The sequence below is a fragment of the Muntiacus reevesi genome, chromosome 13 (genome assembly GCF_963930625.1).
Source record: "Muntiacus reevesi chromosome 13, mMunRee1.1, whole genome shotgun sequence".
Classification (NCBI taxonomy): domain Eukaryota; kingdom Metazoa; phylum Chordata; class Mammalia; order Artiodactyla; family Cervidae; genus Muntiacus; species Muntiacus reevesi.
In genome coordinates this window covers 59,156,068-59,181,329 of record NC_089261.1, presented here as the reverse complement: position 1 = coordinate 59,181,329, position 25,262 = coordinate 59,156,068, and the positions used below count along the sequence as shown (strand labels likewise).

Here is a 25,262-nt window from a genome sequence, read left to right as displayed (position 1 = left end):
CATTTAAATAGCAATAAAAACCCATATGAAATGCATGACCACTTAATGCCATTCTTAAAACCACTTTTCTCCAGCTGCATCCCTTAGCCCAGTTGCACCTTAAGTACCTGCAGTGGCAAAGATCTTCCTTAGGATATAGACTTTAGATGTTCTGCATATCTGTGAATATCACAACTTCTATTTCTATGAATGGCCTCTTTTCTGTCAAGCGGACTCTCCTCAAATTCCATAATATCAAAACTTTCCAGAAATTTTACCAGAATTCTGTTTCCATCCATCAGGGTGACTTCAGATCAATGAGATTTTTCTTAGTCTGATACTGAAAAAGGGCATATTCTAATTTAGATAAGTATTTGTTTTAATATATAAATAAAACCAAAGACTAATAACTTCATGTCCAAATGAAAGAAGTGAAATAGTGAATTTGAATTATCTTTTTGTTTCTATTTGCATTTTTAAAAATTCCCTTTTGTAAATCAAGTAAACTTTGCCTGTTATGAAATGTAAAACCTGACAAATTCACATATAATAGTAGAAATTGACAAACATTTTTATTTTCAGATAGCAAATTCATTTTAAAAAACAAAAATTCTTCTGTTTAAAAGAAATGATATGCATTAACTATGAAGGTTTAAATAGGAACCTATTTAGTAAAACATTAATCACTCTTTCTGGTTCTCAAATATTAGTAATGAGACTTTAACAGTGCCACACATGTATGTGTGTATGTGTACACAAATGTGTGTGTAAAATAGAGTTGAGGTCAGAATAGTTATGTATGCTTTCTAAATCCATTCTATTTGAAATATTTTTAAAATTTTAAAAATTGATACCAGTTATATATCATGGATGTTTGGAGCTGTCTTGAGTACCAAGACAATCCCTTCTGAATCAGTTCATGTTCTTTGGTCACAGGCACAGAGACAGAGTCTGACTAAGTAGAGTGGAAATGATTTTATTAGGATATTTGGTAACTAGCTGAATTTAGGGGAAAACCTGGCTCAGAAGAAAAGGAAAAGACATGGGGCACTTGGAAGGATCTAGGTAGCCAGAACCATTTTCAGCTCTTGTCAGGATGTTGCTGCCAGGTAGATTGAACTCCAGAAACCTTCTGCATCTTTGTGTTTCTTGCTTCAAGATTCAGAATGCTGGGAGAGAGGCCAGTGACTTGATGTGGAGGGAGTCTTTGAAATCAGGTCCCACCAAGATGACACATGATGTGCCATTTCCAAAATGACTTCAGAGAACTGCGGCAGTGGAGCTAGATGCTGAGGGGACCAAAGCCAACCCAGGCACCCTCAGGGAGTGATGTTCTGCATTTCTGTCCCAGCTGGGATGAGCACTGAGACGGCCTCCTGACACACATTTATTTCCACTGTTTATGTTAGGGGCCCCCAACCCCCAGGCCAGGAACTGGTCCCAGTCCGTGGCCTGTTAGGAACTGGGCCACACAGCAGGAAGTGGGCGGCCGGTGAACGAGCAAGTGAGGCTTCATCTGTATTTACAGCCGTTCCGCATCCCTTGTATCCCCCTGGTCTATGGAAAAATTGTCTTCCACAAAACTGATCCCTAGTGCCAAAAAGGTTGGGGACCACTGTTTTAAATCGATGATCTAATTTTTATTTATTTATAATTTATACACACACACACATATGTATATTCTTTTTCAGATCCTTTTTTATTATGTTATCACAAGATGTTGAATATGGTTCCCTGTGCTGCACAATAGGTCCCTGTTGCTGATCTATTTTATACGCAGCAGTGTGTATCTAATAATCCCAAACTCCTAATTTATCCCTCCTCTCACCTTCCCTTTTTGATAGCCATAAACTTATTCTCTATGTGGCAGTGCTTATTTGATGCAAAGCTGGATTTCCAGCCCCCTGACCTCTCAAACTTCCTTACCATCCCCCAAACTATCTTTTGGGTACCTCTCGGATGCCCCCTTCAGGTGCCTCAAACTCAAGTTATCTGAACCCACGCTTGTTACCCTTCCCCAAACCTAGTCATCCTTTTGTGTTCCCCTCTTTAGCAAATTGGGCTTCCCAGGTGGCGCAAGTGGTAATGAATCGGCCTGCAGGAGACGTAAGAGGCATGGACTCGATCCCTGGGATGCAAAGATCTGGAAGGTGGCACCACTCCAGTATTCTTGCCTGAAGAATCCCATGGACAGAGAAGCTTGGTGGGCTACAGTCCGCGGGGTCACAAAGTGTTGGACAAAACTGAAGCAACTTAGCCCACACACATGCCCTTTAGTAAATTACTAACTGCCCACCCCAAAACTCTTGTGGTCATCCTAGCTGTTCTCTTTCCATCAGCCCTAACATCCACTCAGTCACCAAGTACTCAGTATTTTTATATCCTGAATGTCTCAAACCCACCTACTTCTGTGTGTCCCTCTGCCTTAACTTCAGTTCAGTCCATGGCCTCTCCTGTCCATGAACACCAGTGTCTCCTGTCTCTCCTCGCTGCTCCCGGTTCTACCCTCCTCCCAGCCATTCTCTTGGATCTAGTGTGAATTTCAGAGTCACAAGCTCAAGGATGGTAAATTGAAGGTCTTTATTTTTTTTATAACTTAATTTTAATTCCTGATCCTAAGCCTTGATTCTCCCTAATGTAAAAATCCAACCTCATCCCTCATAGATAAAGTCAGTCCAATTCAGTGATTTCTCTGGTTATTCAGAGTCTCACACTCCTTCCCGTCACCCTGTGTTCCTATACAGAAACAGCACAACACTGGTACCAAGAACACAGCTCTGATGCCAGGGAGAAAGAAATACGGTTCCTAGGTTTAGCAAATAAAAATGCAACGTGCACTTCAAATTTTCAAAAAAAAGAAATTTTTTTTTTGGTCTAAGTATTCCCATGCAATATTCGGGATACACTAATACAAAGAAATCATTTGTGGTTTATCTGATACTCAGATTTTACTGGGTATCCTGCCCAGTTTTACCTGGCAAGCTCGGGAGAGGGGGTTTGTCAGCATTTACTCCCAGGTCTTGATCTAGGACCTTGTGATAGACTCTCAACTCGCCTGGCATCCATTTCTGCTTTCTTTGCTAACACAATTCCAGTTTCATTTGGGGCCACAACATGCCTTCAGACATGCAGGACATTTGTTTTTCTAGTCTTTGCAGCCAGGGATGGCCGTGTGACACTGTTCTCACCAGTGGAACAAAGTGGGATTCCAATAGCAGTTGCAGGAGTAAAATTATTCCCAATAATAGAGAAAGACACAGCTGATGTCACCCGCCTGTCCCATTTCTTCGTGCCTGAAAGGTGGACATGGTGTCTGGACTGGGACAGCCCTCCAGTGACCAAGGACAGGAAGGAAATAATCCCTGAAGCACAGGCCTTGAACTTGCCAGGCCTTGGAACCACGGCTAACAGCTGCCTACCTTTAGGCATCTTGTGCTGTGAGCAGTACAAACTTCTAGTTTCGAAGGCACCACGAGCTGGGTTTTCTCTTCCTTGGAGTTGAATGGGTTCCTAACCTCTGGGGTGCTGTCCCGGGCTCTGTCACTGATGCACTTGATTCATCCTTTTCTGTCAGCTCTCGAAATGTGCTGACCTGACTCTTTCAGTAGCACCCCGGTGCTTCTTACTCACAGAGTTACAGCTGTGTCCCCATTCAGTCCCCAGTGGGCAGCACGTCCGACAGCCTTTTAGCACACATGCCCTTGCTAGGGCCAGTGACATTGTGGCAGACACACCAGCCCTCTCTTCCCATTAACTTTGATGTCACACATGGAGGTCACCAGACAATTTATGGTCTTTGGTCTATTCTGTCCAGGGGCCGTGGGACATCACGTGGGCTGGTTCTGGTTTTCTTCTGCTAATAAACTGGCTGCAGTGACTTTTGCTGCCTTTCCATGCCCTGTGTTGGTGTGGGGTGGGTGGGCGTGCGTAGAGAGAGACACAACCTGATTCTTCTTACATCTCACACTTTCCTTCTCCACACTCTCAGCCAGAAGGCAGAAGCAAAAATCTGTGATTGCTTCTCTCTTCCCCATTTCAAATACTTTTGGTCATCATTTTGACAAGATGGTGGCCTTTGACTTGTGGACCTGGAAATATGGTTTCCTTACTCTCTTTATGGACTAGTCCTATAACAATAGGTGCCTTGCATTGGCCACTAGGTTGAGGAGGATTGCAGTTCAGTTGGGAATCCACTTCAAGTAATTTTTCTAATATATTGGGTTGGCCAAAATGTTTGTTTGAGTTTTTCCATATAGCTTACAGAAAAACCCAAAATAATTTTTTGGCCAACCCAATACAATCTCACTGAGTCATTTCCGAGACTCAAACACCTCTATGACTCTATCCCACTCCTAGCTTGGAGTCCAAACTACTTACTGTACTCTGAGGTCTCCACAATATGGGTTCTGCCCTCCCCCTTTTTACCTTCCCTTTTCCCACTCATCTCCTCATCACTGTATGTGTTTAGTTCTAGAGCAAAGCTGATCCACTGAGGAACAAATTCTGGGTATATGGCACCTGGGCATTTTTGTTTTGTTTGCTTTTTAAACTCTGTAGGGTGAGTCTGTTGTCAGATTTCATGTTTCTCGGAGAATCTTCACATGCATAATTTTGCTCGGTTCTTAGAAGAATCCTGTGATATAGGTGTAGCACAGATTAGTGTACATATTTCACAGATGAGAAGAGGTGAAGTCCAGAAAGGTTAGGAAGAAATGGCCTGAACCCCAGGGGTCTAATTCTAGATTGTCACCACTCCACACTGAAATGCTTATTGATAGTAATATCACATCTCATCAGTTCTAAATATTTAATTGTCCCCTATTTAAAAATGTAATATAATTAGTATAAAGTGATATCATTGGGCCTCTGATTACTTGCTTAGTAGAATAATAACCCCAACACATCTATTATTCCATAGCCCTGTTTATTTCCTATATAGCAATGTTCATGCTCTGAAATTTTTTATGATTTGTTTACTTATTTGTTGATTGTGTTCTTCCACTAGAATATACACTTCACAAGGGTATTGAATCTATTTGATCTAGAACAGTGCCTGGCACTTAATAGGAGACTCAATAGCTATTGATTGAATAAATAAATATACTATTCAATTGTTTGAATAGTGTATTTGATCTGCAAGGAGATGAGACCAGTCAATCCTAAAGGAAATCAACCCTGAATATTCATTGGAAGGACTGATGCTGAAGCTGAAACTCCAATACTTTGGCCACCTAATGCAAACAGCTGATTCATTAGAAAAGACCCTGATGCTGGGAAAGATTGAAGGCGGGAGGAAAAGAGGATGACAGAGGATGAGATGATTGAATGGGATCACCAATTCAATGGACATGAGATGGTGACGGACAGGGAAGCCTGGAGTGCTGCAGTCCATGGGGTTGCAAAGTGTCAGACATGACTGAGTGACCAAACAACAACAACAACAGTCAATTGTCATTTTATCTCTTTGCATGTGATTTATTATTGTTAGAAGTGAAGCATAATCTAACAAGTCATTAACTTAATCCTAACTGAATATAATTTAAAAAATATATTTAGCAAGAGATATCCATAAACTCTTTCTGCATAAATGAAGAAATGAATGAACCTTCATAACATACAGGGAAACCACTTAATAGAGCTTTGTTGTGACATTCAGTGACACATTTAAATTTTGTTTGCCTTACTGGCTTTTTGTGTTGTTTTGGTGGGAGGCTAACTTATTAAGTATTTTTGGATATTGTCAATTGCTGTGGTCTGAGAGTTGTGTTCCTAAAATTCATATATTGAAATCCCAGTCCCTGGAAGTGTAGGTAAGTGGGGTTTTTAGAAGGTGATTAGGTCATGAGGGTGGGGCACTCATGAATAGCATTAGTGCTCTTATAAAAGAGACTCCAGAGAGTGCTCTAGCTTCTTACATTATGTGAGGACACGACTAGAAAGTTCAGGCTGTGAACCAGGAAGGGCAGCCTTCCTGGAGCCTTGATCTTAGACTTCTGGCCTCCAGAACTGTGAGCAATAAATTTCAGTTGTTTATAAGCTGCTCAGTTAGTGGTATTCTGTTGTTGTTCAGTCGCTCAGTCAGGTCTGACTCTTTGCGACCCCATGGACTGCACACTCTGCTACATCAGCCCAAATGGACTGAGACATCCGTCAACTAGCTTATTTGTCCTCATCAAAAGGAGCTCAGCTCTGGAACTGATAATATTTATAATGTAATTTCCCTAAAATTACTATATTTAGATAGCTCTTGGCGTCTTTCATTAAACTGGAGTTATTCACTTATAAGTGTTTGAGGTCAAGATAGTTTTCAACCCTTTCACTGAGGGGAAAAAAAAGGGCCAGCGTGATCCAACCTTTAATTATTATAGGATCAAAAAAATCAAAAGATTTGAAGGATTAACATAATGAGTTCAGTGTTCTGATTCTTATTCCCAGTTACCGGAACTCGTACAAGAAGAACGTCTGTGTGGACATGCTGCGGGATGGTTATCATAAGTCCTTTACCGAGCTCTTCGCCCTGGCAGAGAAGTGGGATGCCCTGAGGGAGGCTGCGAGGGTCCGATCCCTCTCCTGGGCACAGAGACCCCTGGAAGAGCAGCCCGACAAGCTGGACCACTTCTACTACTACCTGACCAGGGCTGAGACGGCTGAAAGGAAAGGTACGTGGAGGGGCTTGGGGAAGCAGCACTGCAGAAACCAGAGCAGGGAGCCCCTGAGGGCAAGTCCAAACCGCTTCTTACGTGAATGTGACAGTAGGACCCGCAGCACCATTCAACCTAGTCAGCTAAGCATCTTCATGGAATGAACAGTAGAGAATGCTGACTCACAAGAGTGCCCAGACACACGGCCATCCTGGGGATGTCACTCTAAGCCTGGGTAGACAATAAATAAGTAGCACCTCGTAACATCTCCAGGGCTTCTCAACGTATTAAAATCTTTGGTATTATTAATTATACATCTTTATATAGTTTCTTTTCTTTATACTTAATCTGAATATTGACTTTCACTGAGGAGCTCTTTGCAGAGTATGGTGATTTGCCAGTTATACTTATTTTCTAGTGTTTATAGAATGGAATATCCTTAAGATTTCTATCAGAGAATTTTTATTAGTGAATTGTGAGGAGACAGGAAAAGTCTGTAATCCACAATTAAGAATAAAATTGTTAATTTTTTATTTTCCATCACATCATCTCTCATTAATTCCTTTTTTGATATTGTAAAGTTTTCCAGAAGGTCAATATGTTTCAAGTATTAAAGAAAATATTTTTCTCTCTACTACAGTTATACTGATATCATTGTCATAAGTATTTCTTAGTTACATGTTCAAAATTGGTCATTTTATACAATTAAAGACAGGAAATCCCAAAATTTGCCATATACATTTGGTATCTTCAAAGAATTATCTTCTTCTTTGACTTTTTTGTGTGAAAATACCATAGGACTCAAAAAGAGAAGCTTTAAGTTCCACCATGAACATGTCTCTATTTCATTGTATAGTATAATACATAAGTGAACTTGTGTGTGCATGTGTGTATATGTAGATAAAAGGTGATTATTTGTATAATGAAAATATTTAACTACAGAATTGACTTTAAAAAGAGTCCTTTGGTGAATTTTAAAATGTGATTTACATATAAGTTTTCAAGAAATTAACTGTTTGAAATTTTAAAATGCTATTGTAAAAAAACTTATCAGCCCCAAATTCTGAGGTGATATTTACACTGAAAATAGAATTGATCAAGATAAAATTTGTTCATAAGTCATTTTTTTCAAGTTGAATTAATTTGATTCACTAGACATTTTAAATAGAAGCATTCATTTTAGTAGCATAATAGCATAAATTTAGGCCAAATACATCAGTAGTCATAAAGTATCATAAAAGAAACTTATAAAACATTTTATAATTATAAAGAAACTGGAATGCTAAATAATCTATTTGAAGGTAGAAAACTTTTACTTTGTAATACTTTATTTGAAAAAGTAACTATGTTATATATAAATTAAATGATTTTCCAATCCCCAAAATTTAAAAAGTCCAAGCTTCATAATAGCCAATGTCTTATACACATGTACAAGTAATGAAATATTTTTCTTACTGAGTAGTTTGTCACGTGTTCATGGTAACTAAGGTTCTATTTGATAAATGGAATAAAATTTCTTCTTGCTCAGAACAACTCTTCTGTAGGGTTATTGACTTCAAAATGTTGTGGGTTTTGCCTGGTTAAAATACAAAAAATTAAAATTATTGCAAAAAAACATTATTGGAAATGCATCAGTTGAAGGACAAGTAAACATTTATATGCTTCTTTAAAAACAAATGTGTAATTTTTTCAAATTTAACACATGAACTTTATGGGAGAAAAACTATTTAAGATTTAAGAATGTCCTAGAAAGTAGTACAGGGAATATGTACAGAAACTCTTATTAACTTGAATTAATTCTAAATCTTAAAATCCATGTATACCACACACTTAATCTAGAATATAGAAATCTGTTAATAATTCCTGGATGATTTCACCCCATATGGTTGTGGAATCTGAGACAATTATCTTGAAGCAGCGTCGTATCTCTGAGTATTCTCATTGCTTCTCATTGGAAAGACCATCACTCTAGGGTCACAATGAAGTTCATTTAATCAAAGCTATGGCACTAACAATAGTCATCTCGGGTCAGTTCTGTCTCTTGAGACTCACAGAGCAGAAACCTAGAGTTATTTAAATTACTTTTCAAAATATCACTTTCTGTTTTATAGCAAAGAAGTGTTTAAAGGAAGCCAGTCATTCTTTTTGGATTATTTTCCATTTGTTACAAAGTATTTCTTTGTCCCTGATATCTTTCTTATATGACCCAATATGAATCATCTCTGTACCATCTGTAACATGATTAGGGCCTGGTGCCCCATGGGGCTGAGGAAGAGATGGCAATAATGGTAATGGGTAACCGAATCAATAGATAATTCAAACATTATTTACACTTGACTTTAAATTATTGTCAAGGGTTAAGCAGCAATTTTTTTTCATTAATAACATTTATTTAAGATACCCAAAGTATGTTTTACTCAAGGAGAGTCCCACCGGATGTTTATACAGTTTATGTGAAGAAAAACAAAAGTGAGTGTCTGGTGAAATAAGTTTGAGAAACAACTCTGTGAATTAACATATACATTAAGCAGGTTGGTTTATTGCAGGACTTATCAGAGCCTTTGACATGTTAATGTGTTGTGTGTTTCTCCAAAAGAGAGAAATTAGTAGGAGCATTTTCCAAATTCGTTTCATCATGCGATCTCCTTTTAAGGTAGCATAGTGAATATTGGTCTAAAGAATAATCAACAATAAAATTGATTTTCATCTTATTAATATACCTGCTGACAATTTGAAGAAATGTGCAGGCAAGGAGAAAAGGCTGCTTAGGATGTAAAGGGTATAAACCATGTATTTGGATTATTCAGAGGTTCAAAACTTTCCATTTTTCCATAGAAGAAAGTTTAGCTGACAAGTAGTCTTTAAATATGTAATCTAAATAGCTTCTAAGCAAAACCAAAAACTTTATCAAATGTTGGAAATGTTTTTCTATTAAAGCTTAATTACTGAAAAATGGAAAATTATTTTAGGTTTGCATATATCTTTTTTAAAAGCTCTTTGTATGACATTTTAAAATGGAAGATATGAAATGTTTTATTTACAGGTTTTAAAAATAGCAGCTCTCTAATCTTTATATATATTGGCTTCCCTGGTGGCTCAGATGGTAAAGAGTCTGCCTGCGGTGCGGGAGACCAGCGTTCGATCCCTGGGTCGGGAAGATCCTCTGGAGAAGGAAATGGAAACCCACTCCAGTATTCTTGCCTGGAAAATCCCATGGGTGGAGGAACCTGGCAGGCTACAGTCCATGGGGTTGCAAAGAGTGGGACATGACTGAGCAACTTCACTTTCACTTTCAATCACTATATATGAGAAAGAATATAAAATATTACAAAACAGATTTTAATGCTATATTCATATTAGGCACAGGTCCAGAATGGAAAGATAAAGCACAAGAGAAGTCAGTTCTGAAATGAGAGTATTTGTTTTAAGTAAATTGCTCAGGATTTCACCTCCTACTTTTCACCTAAGCTATTGCATATTGTGAATAACCTTAAAAGGCAGAAAGTCTCTACAGAATCTCCAGTTCCTTCAAAACTGGGGAATAGGGAGAATGTATTTTAACTTTAATTTTTAGTTCTAAAACTTATCTTGAGATAAATCTTAATGTCCTATGGAATTATGAAGCAGCGATTTCCTGGGTGGCATAGTGATAAAGAATCCACCCACCGATGCAGAAGATGCAAGAGACGTGGATTAGATCCCTGAGTCAAGAAGATCTGGAGGAGGAAATGGCCACCCACTTTAGTATTCTTGGGCTTCCCTTGTGGCTCGGCTCGTAAAGAATCAGCCTGCAATGTAGGAGACCTGGGTTTGATCCCTGGGTTGGAAAAATCCCCTGGAGAAGGGAAAGGCTACCCACTCCATTCTTCTGGCCTGGAGAATTCCATGGACTGTATAGTCCAAGGGGTCGCAAAGAGTCGGACATGGCTGAGCGACTTTCACTTACACTTTACAGTATTCTGGCCTGGAAAGTCTCCTTGGACAGAGGAGCCTGGCAGGCTGCGTGGGTCTGCAGAGAGTTGGACACAACTGGGTGACTGAGCACCGCCCAGCACACACGGTGTGTAAAAGCTGGCGTTACGTAGGTCTTAATTTCTTTGGGAACACTGGAGTGACTTATGTACAGCTTTCAAAAGTTAATTTTTGTTGTAATCAGCCTAGTGTCAATTTTTTCTGAGCTTTTTGACTTTAATCTTATAGGAGTACCAATGGGCAATATATAAACGCTTTTCATAATTGTAATTCTTTCAGGCGTATATAGATTGACACTTCTGATAGTAGTGAGCAATTAATATCATTTAATTCCAACAGATAGTGATTGCTGTAAAAAGTCCTCGGAAGGGTAATCCCTAGCCTACCATTTATTTATGACTGTGTTTTTAGCACAAATGCAAAGAAAGGCAAAGATTATGAATTTGTTCATGTCCACCAATAGAATGAAATCTACAAGAGTGAAGCACGGTATAGCACAAACATTTTTGTTTAAGTTTACGACTGTTTGCAGTGGAGTTTGTAAGACTGATTTACTGTTTATCAGTATACTTTTTTGTGTACAAAGAGGTCAGATATTTGCCACTTTAGGGGAAAAAAGAGGGATTTAATAAACTGACAGCTAATAAACTGGTAACTTTCTGAGTGAGAGGGGTGAGTAGTATTAACACATTTTCAGCAGAAGAAGATACTCATAGAAAAGATAATGCTAGAAATCCACTGTTTCTTAACGTTGCTAGTAACTTGTACTGTCAGAAATGGTGCTGTAAAGTGTATGGAACATATAGTGATCATCATTTCTTGTGTCTCTATAAGCTGCATGCTTGCTTTTTCTTTTGGGTGAAAAGACCTTGATATTTTTAGATTTCATCTGATTTCTTCCTTTATCTTTTTGCCATGGTTAGGACACGTTGCTTTCTCTGGAATCTCTAAATACTTTTCAAATTTTCAGTGGGATAAGTACTTGCGAATACCATACAGTCATTTATTCCAAAAGAACCTAGTCTATTGCTAGCAGGCACCATTCTGCTTTTTGTCTTATATGAAGACTACTATTTCAACCAAAGAGTATATCAGTCTAAGCTCTTCAAAAGATTTTGTTGTTGCTGTTTTTCTCATGTGTACATCCTTTAATTAATATAACTAGTTTAATAGTTAAAACACATTAATTTTTACATTTCCAGTTTTTGAATAGTTAATCGTGCTTTTAAAGAAAAATAGAAACTAAATGTCACTATATTGGTTTGCCATTTGAAGAGATGTGCCTTGAGACATTTTTCTAATGCATTTTCTGATGTTTTTCTCTCTTTGAAGAATACTTTGAAGAGGTCTATAATAACTTGTACGCTCTGGCCTGTTACTTCAATAATTCTGAAGACAAGTGGGTAAGAAACCACTTCTATGAACGATGTTTTAAGATTGCCCAAGTCATCAAAATTGATGGTGGGAAGAAGGAAGCCGAGGCGCATGGACATATGGGGCTGCTCTTCGAGGAAGATGGTGAGTAGCCTTTTGCCAGGCTGCCCTAGGGGCTTTGGAGACTCTTGAGTCCAGGCAACCAGAAAGCATGTAGGGGTGGAGAAAAAGACCCGAGGCTTGGTGTAAGAATGTGAGTTGTGTGTGCTGTGTGCTCCGTCGCGTCCGACTCTTTGCTCCCCCATGGACTGTAGCCTGCCAGGCTCCTCTGTCCATGGGATACTCCAGGCAAGAATACTGGAGTGGGTTGCCATTTCCTCACCCAGGGGATCTTTCTGATCCAGGAATTGAATTGAGCCTCTAGCGTCTCCTGCCTTGGCAGGTGGATTCTTTACCACTGTGCCACCTGGGAAGAATGTAAGTTATTCAGATTAAAAAGCAAAAGGATGTGACTTTGGACTCAGCCTCTGTATTGCTACACTCATACCCCAGCTGAGCACTCAGCCTAGAGTTCCCAGCAGCAGCATCATGGAGAGAAAACTTCTTCCCAGTCTTCCAAGTACATCTTTCATCCACATTGCACCATTTCAAATTATCTTTCCTTTCGTATAGACCTTTTCATTCATTTTAACTTGATTTCTCATGTTTGAAAATGGGAAAGAGGAAAGGCACATATGGTGATTTTCCTAACTTGCCAAATCCCATGTATATAATCTCTATAACTCAGATACCACTTGTTGTGGTTTTATAACAATTTCTGAAGGAAATGTTTCTTTATAAATAATGTCATGCTTAATAATATTATATTAAGACAAGCCAAAGTCTGAGACAAAACCACAAATTCATCAGAAACATATTTCTTATGGTGGTTTAATAAGGATTGTGAGTAGAAATTTAAGAATTAAAGTTATTTGTGGAAGAATGGTGGTTAGATCATTTACAAACCAAATATATGGGAAGATGAAAATATTTGATCAGAAATAATTCTATTTCTCCCCTTAGAGCACTCTCATTTCCACGAGAGTTTTGGGCAATAGGGTTAAGTTAGAAAATATTTGCTGTTTTATGGCTAGAACTGCCTAGGACTTTGAGAAAGCAGGGGGGGAAAGGCTTTCGTGCCTCAGGAGATTGCACATTGTATTCTACAGCATGGTAGGTACTAGAACGTGGCTGATGGTCAAGGTCTGTCTTGGGTGATAGGTATGAAGAGCAGAACCATTCAAAGGAGTGAGAGATCATAGGTCCTAGATTCAAGGAAGGCAAGATGGAGTCAGAAGGAACTGGTATGGGGAGGACTTCACTGGTAGTCCAGTGGCTAAGACGCCAGGTTCCAAATGCAAGGGGGCACAGGTTTGATCCCTGGTTGGGGAACTAGATCCCACATGGTACACAGAGAGGCCAAGGAAAAAAAAAGATAAGATGTAAAAAAAGAAAAAAAGAAGAAGGGACTTGTGGGGGACATGAAAGATGGGTATAATTTAGGCAGGTAAAGAAACAGGAATATATTCTGTAAATGGAACTACATATACATAGACCAAAGCAAAATTAGAGGAAATGATAGGTGCAGCAACTTGGTTAAAGTGGCAAGTGTATTTCTGAGCAGTGACGGGGACTGAGTGTGTACGGAAAGGCAAACTGGAGACGTGCCGGCATTCAGAGTTTGGGCGTCTGTCCCTTCAGTCTAAGGAGAGGAGTGCGATGGGAGTCTCACTGTGAGACACCCCGTGGGAGGAGGAGGAGGAATGGGTAGGAAGCTGCTTCATTAATTCCGCCTTGAAGGAACAATCCAAGAGTATTTTAAAAGAATATATTTGAGCATATCCATAGCAAAAAAAAAAAAACCACAATTTGTTTTTTGTTTTTGGCTGCACCTGTGGCATGTGGGAGGTCAGTTCCCCAACCAGCGTTTGAACTGGTGCCCCCTGCCTTGGGAGCATGGAGTCTTAACCACTAGACCACTAGAGAAGTCCCTGCAGTACAATTTGTGATGTCTCAAAGCAAAGGATTAGCAACATTAAGCAATACCTCTACAACAGAGTTCTGTGCAGTCACGAATTTACAAATTAGAGCCAAATTCATTCGTTTAGCAAGTATTTGTTTAGGACCTAATGTCTAGAGATAAAACAGCTAGCAAGATTGACAAAATATTTTCCTTGCGACACTAAGATTCTACTGGGAAAAACAGGCCTTGACCATTCCTAGCTATTGTAACATACGAAGTAGTGGTAAATGCTGTGATGAAAAGTAAGGCAAAGGAATAGATAGCAGTTGCTACTTTGCATACAGTGTTCACCTTTTAGAAGATGAGGCATGAAGAAGGTGAGGGAGTGAGCCTTGTAAAAACCTGGAGGAAGAGGTTTTAGAGAGAGGATGTAGGGAGTGCAAAGGGAAGGCTCAGCACTGTCTGGAACTCAGTGAGGAAGGTGGGGGATGAAAGGAGAGGAGCCAGGTTTAAACCAGGAGGCTGGGATCAGATGGGAGCTTGTAGGCCAAGCAGAGGACTCTGGATTTTATTCTAAATTGTATGAAAAGTTAATGTGAAAATGTTAGTTGCACAGTCATGTCTGACTCTTTGCAACCCCTGCAGCCCCATGGACAGTAGCCCACCAGGCTCCTCTGTCCCTGGCATTCTCTAGGCAGGAATACTGGAATGCTGCCATTGCGTTCTGCTGGGGATCTTCCCAACCCAGCGATCGAACCTGGGTCTCCCGCTTTGCAGGCAGGTTCTTACAGTCTGAGCCACCAGGAAATCTCAAAATATATATCAATTTAAGAAAATGCTCATGGTACATTAAAGAGGAAATAAGATCCAAACACAAGGTAAAATATATTTGGTATGTGTTATGTACCAACGAAGTGTTTAACAGTGGTTGTTTTTTGAATGTGGGGATCATACATAGGTGATTATAGAATTACGTACTGAAGAGTTATTACTTACTGTAATTGAGAAGTTACTTGTTAAAACTCTAGAGCCTATTGTTAAAAGTAAAGTTTAGTTTTTCAGTTTGTAAAACTGGAATAAATTCTTGCTTAAGTAAAATTCAAAAGTAAAATCTTTGTGTAAACTTTTTAAAATGATTATTCTCATTTCATAAGTGAGGTAAATACTTTTTTAAGCTTTTAAAAAATGATTAACTTTGTTTTGAAGATGAGGAAACTGTGACACAAAGAAATTGAGCTTCTTAGTGCTGGGGCTAGCGTTGACTCAGCTGGCTTCAGAGCCTGTGTTGGCAGCCACTGCTCTATGCAAACCAAGAATTGCTTTGCTTTCAACTGTAAAAATTCCTGAAAATTATACACTAAAGTATAATTTAGCACTTTCTTGTTCTCCACTGTAAGTATATCCCTCAGATGTTGTCTGTCTTATTTTGTCTTTATAACTGGAACCATCAAATTCTCCAATTATGAGAATTCAAATAATGGAACTTTCAATTATGAACTCCAAAAAATAGAATTCAAGAAAGAAGTAACAAATAATATATGAAAATGAAAGCTGAAGAAGCCAGGGCTACCCTGATGAAAGTTTGAGTGGCCTCATTGAGTTTCAGATAGGTACCGTAGACATATTCTGAACTTTTCTATACGTTTTATTTCTGGTTTTTAAAACTTGGTATGATATTTTTTAATTTATTGCAGTAAAAAACACATAATAGAATTTGCCATCCTAACTATTGGTGAGTTCAGGAGTGTTAAGTGTATTCTCACTGTTGTGTAACAATAGTTCTGGTCTCCAGAACTTTTTCATCTAGCAAACCTGGATCTCAATACCCATGAATCAACAATTTTTGATTTTTTAAAATCTGTGAATATGTTTGTATTGGAGGATTTATTAATTGTCTTCTTTATTTATTCATTCTTCTATTCATTCAGTTATTCAACAAATGTTAGAGGTACTTATTAATGATTACTAATACAATTAGTAACCATGGCACCGTATCAGTGTAGTGGCTGAGAGTGAAAATGAGTTTGGGAAATGTGATGGGGGGCGGGGGGCGCTACTGTGAGATTACATTCAGTGACTTACTCACAATTAGATGCCCCACCCAGAGCATGATAAAATGCACCCAAATTCCATAATAAATAGAATATTTTGTCTATAAACCTATTCTTAAGTTAGACTGTGTGGTTTTTTTTTTTTTTTTGGCAGCTCCTTTTTAAAAGATCTTAACTAGTTTTCTATGCCCTTAATCAGTTCATTGGCCACAAGACCCATGCCTTTATTGCCTGATTTATAAAATGATTTGAGTTGATATTGATGAAAGTTTTAGAGATTCAGCTCATAAGTCCATAAGCTCATTCATTCATAAGTTCAGTGTATTTATGAGGAGGATAAACTAGGACTACTTAAAATATTGGACTGGAGTGCCATGAGGGCTCACCTGAACACAGGGTCCCCCTGAGGTGATGGTGTGTAGCTTCCGCATATCTGACCTGATGGGTCCAGACAAGCCCCATGGAGGCCCCGCAGCAACAGCTAGGTGGCAGCTGTGCCCAGAGGCAGGTGGCAGCCTCCTGGTTCCAGGGCGCCCGTTCAGGTTAAAGTGGGGTCCCAGCCGGCAGATGGCAAAGGGCAGTTTGTCACAGCGCAGTGAAGCAGGCTGCAGTCCAGGGCATGGCTCCAGCACCCTCAGGGAACTAAAGAGCAAATGAAGATGAGCAGAAACCATGTCGTGGGGACTGGGCACCTGGGTGCAGTCGGGGCCATTGTTCGGCCCACAAGTACCCCGTGTGGCCAGAGCACAAACTCTAGTCTCCACTGCTGCTGAAGGTGGTGCTGGTATGCAGTGTGGACTGGCTTCCATTGACCCCAGGGCTGGCTGTCTATTCTCCAGTTCAGATGTCTGCTAGGGTGGCAGGCGTGGAGTACTCATGGCCTTACAAACACTTGTAGCAGATCAGTGGCTGTGTCTTCTTTCAGAATTGTCACTCACTTGGAAGGACAGATGGACAAGCAGCATTCACACGACATCTGTGGAGCACTGGAGAAGGTTCTCAGACCCTGGGCTGGTAGGAAACATTCCCAGACGTTCTAGAGCAGCACACAGAGGTCTGGCAGGGCTGGGTGTCAGAGCCTGGGAGAGAGATGGTTTTCTAAGACGTGTGATTAAGGAAGTACCAGGCTTCTCCCTGGGTGTGGTCTGGGGCCAATAACAAGATGATGTGCCAGAACCTTAACTTCAGTCCTCTCTTGCCAGGTCACTGTTTAGTTGTTAGTTCAGGGAACTGGGATCCATGTCTTGCAATTGCAGCTTTATTGGTGGTAAGCAAAGAACTGGTGGGGCTGAGCACATCAGCATTCAGAGTTGAGCAAGAACCAACAGCTGTTACCTTCCTTGCTTCCACTGATTTAGGATCTGAATCCAAGCCTTGCCTTTGACCAAATTAATGAATGTAGCACTGAGACTAGCCAGTTTCCTTGGAGTCTTGTAAGGGTTGAGTCTGTTTTCTGGGAGGGCTAACCTAGAGGATTAAAATTGGTCAAGGAAACCCTTGATTTCTATCTAACTCTCGGTCCTGTCCCATCTCCCCCTAATTCAAAGAGGGCTGGCTTCGAGCAGCATCTCTCACTCTGCCAACAATCTATTCCATTTCAACTCATATGGACTTGGAGTGTAGACACCTCAGGAGACAGAAGGATGATTACAGTAGACGTTGGGTGACCACCCTGGGTGCTAACCATCTTCCCTGAGAACAGGCAGGGGGAGGCCCTTGTAGGAACAGCTTGGGAAGTGCACATCTTCCAGTTCCAAAGTTCTTCATCTGTAGCTGTAGCACAGGGATTGAGTAAAGGCTGACCCAGACCCACAGCGTTGACCCCAGATTCTCCTAGTGACTCGGACTTCTGAAGAAGAGTTGTACTGGTTGGCTCGCTCAGTTCAGGGCCTTCAATTTACTGTTGACAGCCAATTCTTTGGACAAATCCTGGATGGTGTGTTCCAGTCGGGTTTGCCAGGGCGGCAGAAGGAACCAGAAGGAGGGTGGTGTTATGAAGGTACAGTGGAATGGCTCCCCCTCTGCCAGACCGTCCAGTAGTGAAAGACGGATCCAACACGGGAGGCCACCACTATTTGGGCTTCCCTGGTACCTCAGGTGGTAAAGAATCTGCCTGTAATGTAGGAGACCCGGGTTCAATCCCTGGGTTGGGAAGATCCCCTGGAGAAGGGCATGGCAACCCACTCCAGTATCTTGCCTGAAGAGCTCTATTGACAGAGGAGCCTGGTGGGCTGCAGTCCATGGGGTCGCAAAGAGTCGGATACAGCTGAGGGACTAACACACACACACACCATTGTAAAGGACTGTCCCCTTTACCATCTTGATCTCGTGGAGGGGGTAGAATTTGGAAGCCCACTTTTCTTGTCTTGTACATGGATTTGGTGATGGTTTAGTCACTAAGTCATGTCTGATTCTTGCAATGTCATGGACTGTAACCCTCCAGGCTCCTCTGTCCATGGGATTCTCCAGGCAAGCATACTAGAGTGGGTTGCCGTTTCATTCTCCAAGGGATCTTCCTGACCCAGGAATCAAACCCAGGTCTCCTGGATTGCAGGCAGGTTCTTGCTTCCCTGGTGGCTGAGAAAGTGTGGGAGACGTGGGTTTGATCCCTGGGTTGGGAATATCCACTGGAGAAGGGAATGGCTACTCACTCCAGTATTCTGGCCTGGAGAATCCCATGAACTTTATAGTCTATGAGGTCACAAAGAGTCAGACACGACTGAGTGACTTTCACTTTCACTTTATCCTGTCTTATAATAGTCAGCCCTTTCCTAACACATCCTCCACTCATGGTAAGGAAGACACCCCCTTTCATTTTATTTGCATGAATTTTATGAGGGGCGGTAGTTCAGCTTTCCTCTCAGTGAAGTGTCCACTGTGTATTAGGTAATTTCTTTCAAAGTCATGCACACACACACCACCAAAGGAATTCTATCACTGAGAATCCTAACCCCTTAGGGCTTCCACCGCTAAGGATTGTTCAAAGCTAGTTGCTGCTAATGATCTCTAGCCAGCCATCCTGAAGGCTGACCACAGTATCACTAGCATCCTTTTCCCACTCCCATCTTGGTCTTTGATTTCTTTCCAGCCCCCTGACTTGCTTCCAGAAGGCTGTGTTATTGGCCTGGAGAGATGCCCAGTTTGCTGGGACAACTGCCATGCTAACAAAGTAATTGGTCAGCCGCACTCACAGCAGGCCTACCAGAACCATGCTGCTCTGAGAAAACTCAGAGAGACAGGAGCAGAGCAGGTGTGCTGGTCTCCCATTGCCCTTCCATTGGATGCTCTGGGTTTAGGGAACTCTTGTCACACTCTTGGTATAACTGGGGACCAGACCCAATAACAACATGACATGGCAGAGCCTTGACACAGGCTCTGTCCTGTCACCCAGAGTTCATTGTGATGTGAAATCAGCCAGCCCTTCCCCTATGATTGGTATGGAGGAGTGGATGAGGTCTCTGCTTTGTGATTGCGATCACGGGATTGTTTGTTGTTTTAGCCCAATTACAGAGTATGCAAAAAATATATAGGATATGTTCAAGATTTGCCATGTAGGCATTCATAATTTGGGGAGCCCCAACCTCTTTCCTGTCAGGAGAGAACTCTAGGGTCTAAGCCTTCACCATAGATCAGGATTCATTGCCCTAAAAACACTAAACATAACTGGTTTCTTTGGAAGTTTGCCAGAGTCCATCTCATTTTCCAGGAAACTAGTCTACAGGGTATCAGTTCTGGACAAGTTAGCCCTTATTTATTAAATCTGGAAGTTCTGTGTAAGGAGTGATGTTAACGTGCAGAAGCTAGGGTCAGATTATGGACACAGAAGTGCTATCCTTTAAAAACTAGGACAAAGTCGCTAAGACGGTGAGCTCAAAAGGATCTCTACCACCAAAGACTCGCTATTTTAAAGAGTGGGTCAAAGCGGAAGAATCAGTTAAACTAAAAGATCCCTGTGCTATACAATAAGTTCTCATTAGTTGTTTGTCTTCTGTGTAGTGTCAATAGTGTGCCTGTGGTGACCTGCATGGAAGGAAGTCCAAAAGCGAGGGGATGTAGGCGTATGTACGGCTGATTCATTCTGCTGGACAGCAGCAACTAACATGTTGTAAAGCAACTGTACTCCGATAAAAGTTAATTAAGAACAATTGAATGAACAAAAGTAGGAGAAGATCCAATTTCAGTCCTAGAAGAATGCCTGCTAGATGCTGAAATTGAGTGAGTGCTAGTCCTACCAGCAAGCAGACCCAAGGGCAGACTGTCCATTCTTGCCTTTAAATACCTAGACTAAATATTCCTAATTGTGAGATGTAGAAAATGGAAGAAAAACAAAGCATTAATCTGAAAAACAAACCTATAAATGGAATAGTTAGAAAAATTCCTAGGGTCTTCAGGAAGATACAAGAAGACAGAAAAGTTTAAGGATAAAACCAAATGAGACGACAGTGAGCCCCAGATGAAGTAAGGAAGGCTTTCAATGAAATGCAGATTTCAGTGGAATGAAATTATTCATAATCTCAGTGAAATGAAATTAACGTGTAGAGTTAAGCTACAGGATAGAAACAGAGAAGAGCAGGACTGTGCGCTCAGTCACTTCAGTCCTGTCCCACTGTCTGCAACCCTGTGGACTGTAGCCCCCCCAGGCTCTTCTGTCCATGGGATTTTCCTGGCAAGAATACATGCCTTCCTCCAGGGGATCTTCCCAATCCAGAGATCAAACCGTGTCACCTGCATCTCTAGCATTGCAGATGGATTCTTTACTACTGAGCCACAGGGAAAACCCTAGTGTATAAAAAGTTAACACAACGGAATATTGAATCAGTGGTGTTGAGGGCAGACAGACTTGAACTGTTTTCCCAAAATGCAGGTGAAAGACTAAGAAATGAAAACAATGACATTGTAAATTTGGAAGTTTCTGAGAGAGAATAGGTGATAGCTAAAATGAAAACAATAACCAAAGACATTTTAAGAAAGCTTTCTTGACCCCCCCCCAAAAGATCTGAGTGTGCACACTGAAATAGCTCTCTATGTTCTAGTCAAAAAATATAGGGAAAGATACATAACTAGATAATTCTCAGGAAATTTTTTGAATGACTCAGATTAAGACAGATTCCCACCTTTATCTGAAGAGAAAACACAGATTGCCTGCATTGAAAGCAAAATTAGATAGACTAATTTTTTTCTCCTTTGCAACAAAAAATGCCATGAAACAAACAAACAAAAAAGTAGAGTCCAAGGAATCTGAGGGTAGGGGAAAGAGAATGGGCTGCTATGAACTTGAGAATTTTCTACAGAAGTAAGTTCTAGTCCCACGTGAAGCAACTGGAAGATATTCTTACATATGCAAGCTTCAGAAAGTACACTGTGAATGTAGTTTCCGTGTATGCCATATTCTGTAACCCAACAAGAGATGAATCAAAGTTAAAAATTTTAAGAAGGAAGTCCTAATATAAAAGAACTGACAGTATACACAGGAACTGGTTAAGTATTAAGTGTATACAAAATGTCAATAATTTTGGAGATAGAAGATACAAAGTATAAAAATTGTGTTGTATACAATATACATTCCTTTAAAGGAATGTTTAAAATTGTGTGATTTAAATTTTTCTCTTTATGATTTTTTAAACATTTTATGGTAATGTTAATTACTTCAATGTCTTATTTTAAGATTAAATTTTATAAGAAACAGTTAAACATAAACTATAAAAAATTGAAACTATAGGCAAGTATTTATTTTATTCTTAGATGGGAAAGAACTTCGAAACATAAAAACAATGGAACGAAGCATAAAGAAAAGTGATGGAATTTATGGAAGGATAATTATATCTTCTCATTGCTCCAAGTTCAGAACCAATTCAAAAGAAATATGGGAATCACACAGATCATAATTGCTAAGGCTAGTTGGGGAACAGAGCTTATATCTGTTCAAATCAAATCTATTATCTCACAGAATTCATCATAACCACCTAGTTGCTGAAAGTCAGCTCATGCTCAGACTCTCCTGTGGGTTCTAAGCTTGTGCCTGTGAGCTTCAGCATGGCACTTAAGAACAGAGTCTAGAGAAAATGAAAGTCCAGGATTTCACCAGATATATTGTTGTTCCTTCTCTGTGTTAAGAAGTAAACAGGGAAGGAGACAGGAGGTCCCCTCATGGAAATAGGAAGCTAGCGAAATAGCTTCCCCTCTTTCAGAAATAGGGACAGATTTGATACATACTTTAAGAAAAATTATTTATTGAAGACCTCATATAATTAAAGAGAAACTAAAACTTGAAATTATTGGAAACAAATATGATGACATATTAGTATAATTATTATATAAAGAACATTTACAAATTGGTAAGAAAAAAACACTTAACACACATAGCATTACTACAAACAAAGCTAGTGGATGTGATGGGAGTTGCCGCTGAGCTATTTCAAATCCTAAAAGATGATGCTATGAAAGCGCTGCATTCATTATACCAGCAAATTTAGAAAACTCAGCAGTGGCTACAGGACTGGAAAATGTCAGTTTTCATTCCAGTCTCAAAGAAAGGCAATGCCAAAGAATGTTCAAACTACCATACAACTGCACTCATTTCACATGCTAGCAAGATTGTGCTCAAAATCCTTCAAGCTAGGCTACAGCAGTACATAAACCGAGAAATTCCAGATGTACATGCTGGATTTAGAAAAGGCAAAGGAACCAGAGATCAAATTGCCAACATCTGCTGGATCATAGGAAAAGCAAAAGAATTTCAAAAAAATATCTATTTATGGCCTCATGACTATGCTAAAGCCTTTGACTGTGTCACAACAAATGATGCACATTTGATGAAACACAACAAGCTGTGGAATATTCTTAAAGAGATGGGAATGCCAGACCACCTTACTTGCCTACTGAGAAACCTGTATGTAGGTCGAGAAGCAACAGTTAGAACTGGACGTGGAACAACAGACTGGTACAAAATTGGGAAAGGAGTGCATCAGGTGACAGGTATATTGTCACCCTACTTATTTAACTTATGTGTAGAGTACATCATGTGAAATGCTGGGCTGGATGAAGCACAAGCTGGAATCAACAACCTCAGATATGCAGATGATACCACCTTAATGGCAGAAAGCAAAGAGGAACTAAAGAGCGTCTTGATGAAGGTGAAAGAGAAGACTGAAAAAGCTGGCTTAAAACTCAGCATTCAAAAAACTAATATCATGACATCTCCTCCCATCACTTCATGGCAAATAGAAGGGGGGAAAGTGGAAGCAGTGACATTCTATTTTCTTGGGCTCCAAAATCACTGCAGATGGTGACTGCAGCCATGATATTAAAAGATGCTTGCTCCTTGGAATGAAAGCCATGACAAACTTAGACAGCTTATTAAAAGGGAGAGACATTAGTTTGCTGACAGAGGTTCGTCTAGTCAAAGCTCTGTTTTTTCCAATAGTCATGTATGGATGTGCGAGTTGGACCATAAAGAAGGCTGGGAGCTGAAGAATTGATGCTTTCCAACTGTGGTGTTGGAGAAAACTCTTGAGAGTCCCTTGGACAGCAAGGAGATCAAACCAGTCAATCCTAAAGGAAATCAATCCTGAATATTCATTAGAAGGACTAATGCTGAAGCTGAAGCTCCAATATTTTTGGCCACCTGATGGGAAGCGCCGACTCATTGGAAAAGACTCCAATGGCTGGGAAAGATTGAAGGCAGGAGAAGGGGGCAACAGAGGATGAGATGGTTGGATGGCATCACGGACTCAATGGACATGAGTTCAAGCAAACTCATGGAGATAGTGAAGGGCAGGGAAGCCTAGGGTGCTGCAGTCACAAAGAGTCACGCACACAAAGAAAATAGAATGACACGACTTAGTGGCTGAACAACAAATTATATACAATAAACTCTTATCCAGCCAGTCAAAATGCTGTTTTCCAACGATTATAATAATCAGAGCCACCACTTATTGAGAACTATGTGTCAGTCACTGTAAAAGTGAAAATTCTGGCCAATGGTTTATAAGTACTCACTTCCAGGCTGAAGCTTGGAGGAGCAGCTATGAGTCCTTCCTTTTACCTTTGTTTTTGCCATGGTGGCTATGGAGGAATTATGATGAGATGGTGAAACGTTGAGTTGGAAGCAGCCTGTTCCCTGAATGAGCGTTTGGACGGGAGCTGCTCAAGAGAGTCACCCAACCTTAAGGGGACTTCACCTGAACAAGAAAATTACTTTGTCTAAGCCCCTGGGATTTCAGGGTCTGTTTACTACCATGGTGCAGCCTCATCTAACTTTGACTGATACAGTCTCCAACACTTACATGCTCTCATTTGAATGAAGGATTTCACAAGTCCTGTGAATGGCTTTTGACTGTTTCTCTGAAAAGCTCACACTAAAGCTTTCCTTTGGGATGTGATATATAATGTCTTGGGGGCTTCCCTGGTAGCTCAGACAGTAAAGCATCTGCCTACAATGCGGGAGACCTGGGTTCGATCCCTGGGTTGGGAAGGTCCCCTGGAGAAGGAAATGGCAACCCACTCCAGTACTCTTGCCTGGAAAATCCCATGGACTGAGGAGCCTGGTGGGCTACAGTCCATGGGGTCGCAAAGAGTCAGACACGACTGAGTGACTTCACTTCTTCATATAATGTGTTTGTGCTTTTCCCAAAGCTTCCATTTTAACATTTTGAGACACTGTACTAATCTTTCTCAATTTACTAACATAACTTAGTCTCCCAAAAATTCCATTTCTATTTCTAATGTAGAAAACATAGATGCATTTTACAACACATTTCTATATTGTTTGAATATAATAGATGAGCAAGATATTTATGATCCAGAAAATAAAAATAGGTGACTTTTAAAGCTCACAGATCTAGAATCACTCCATCACAAGTCTGCAGTAGTGTTTTGCCTGCTATCCAGGGTCCTAAACTATCTCAAGATCCCTTGATTATCATTGAAGTGAAGTGAAGTCGCTCACTCATGCCCAACTCTTTGCCCACCACGCTCCTCCATCCATGGGATTTTCCAGGCAAGAATACTGGAAAGGGTTGCCATTTCACTGAAGACTGAATCCAGGAGGAAATAGAGATCTACTTGGCTGATTCAGTCTTGAAGTGTCACCATAGAGACTCAGTACCTGATCATGGATCTTGAAATTGGGATCCAAAACTTGAGCTCGCTCACTCAGTCTGGACTTCTCGTTCCCTTCACTGAAACCTCTCAAAGCTCCCTCAAGGCTAATTCAGTAACTCTGTGTGGAACAACCACCAACCA

General features: G+C 40.4%; 1 protein-coding gene across 2 annotated transcripts in view; it reads left to right on the top strand.

Annotated features, from left to right (window-relative positions):
- The window catches only part of TTC29 (tetratricopeptide repeat domain 29), a 272,924-nt gene that overhangs the window by 64,801 nt on the left and 182,861 nt on the right, over nt 1-25,262 (top strand). For both annotated transcript variants that reach the window (XM_065904587.1, XM_065904586.1), the window contains 2 exons: nt 6,415-6,638; nt 11,925-12,110. In XM_065904587.1, coding sequence (XP_065760659.1) covers nt 6,415-6,638; nt 11,925-12,110 — 410 coding nt within the window. The remainder of the gene's footprint in view (nt 1-6,414; nt 6,639-11,924; nt 12,111-25,262) is intronic.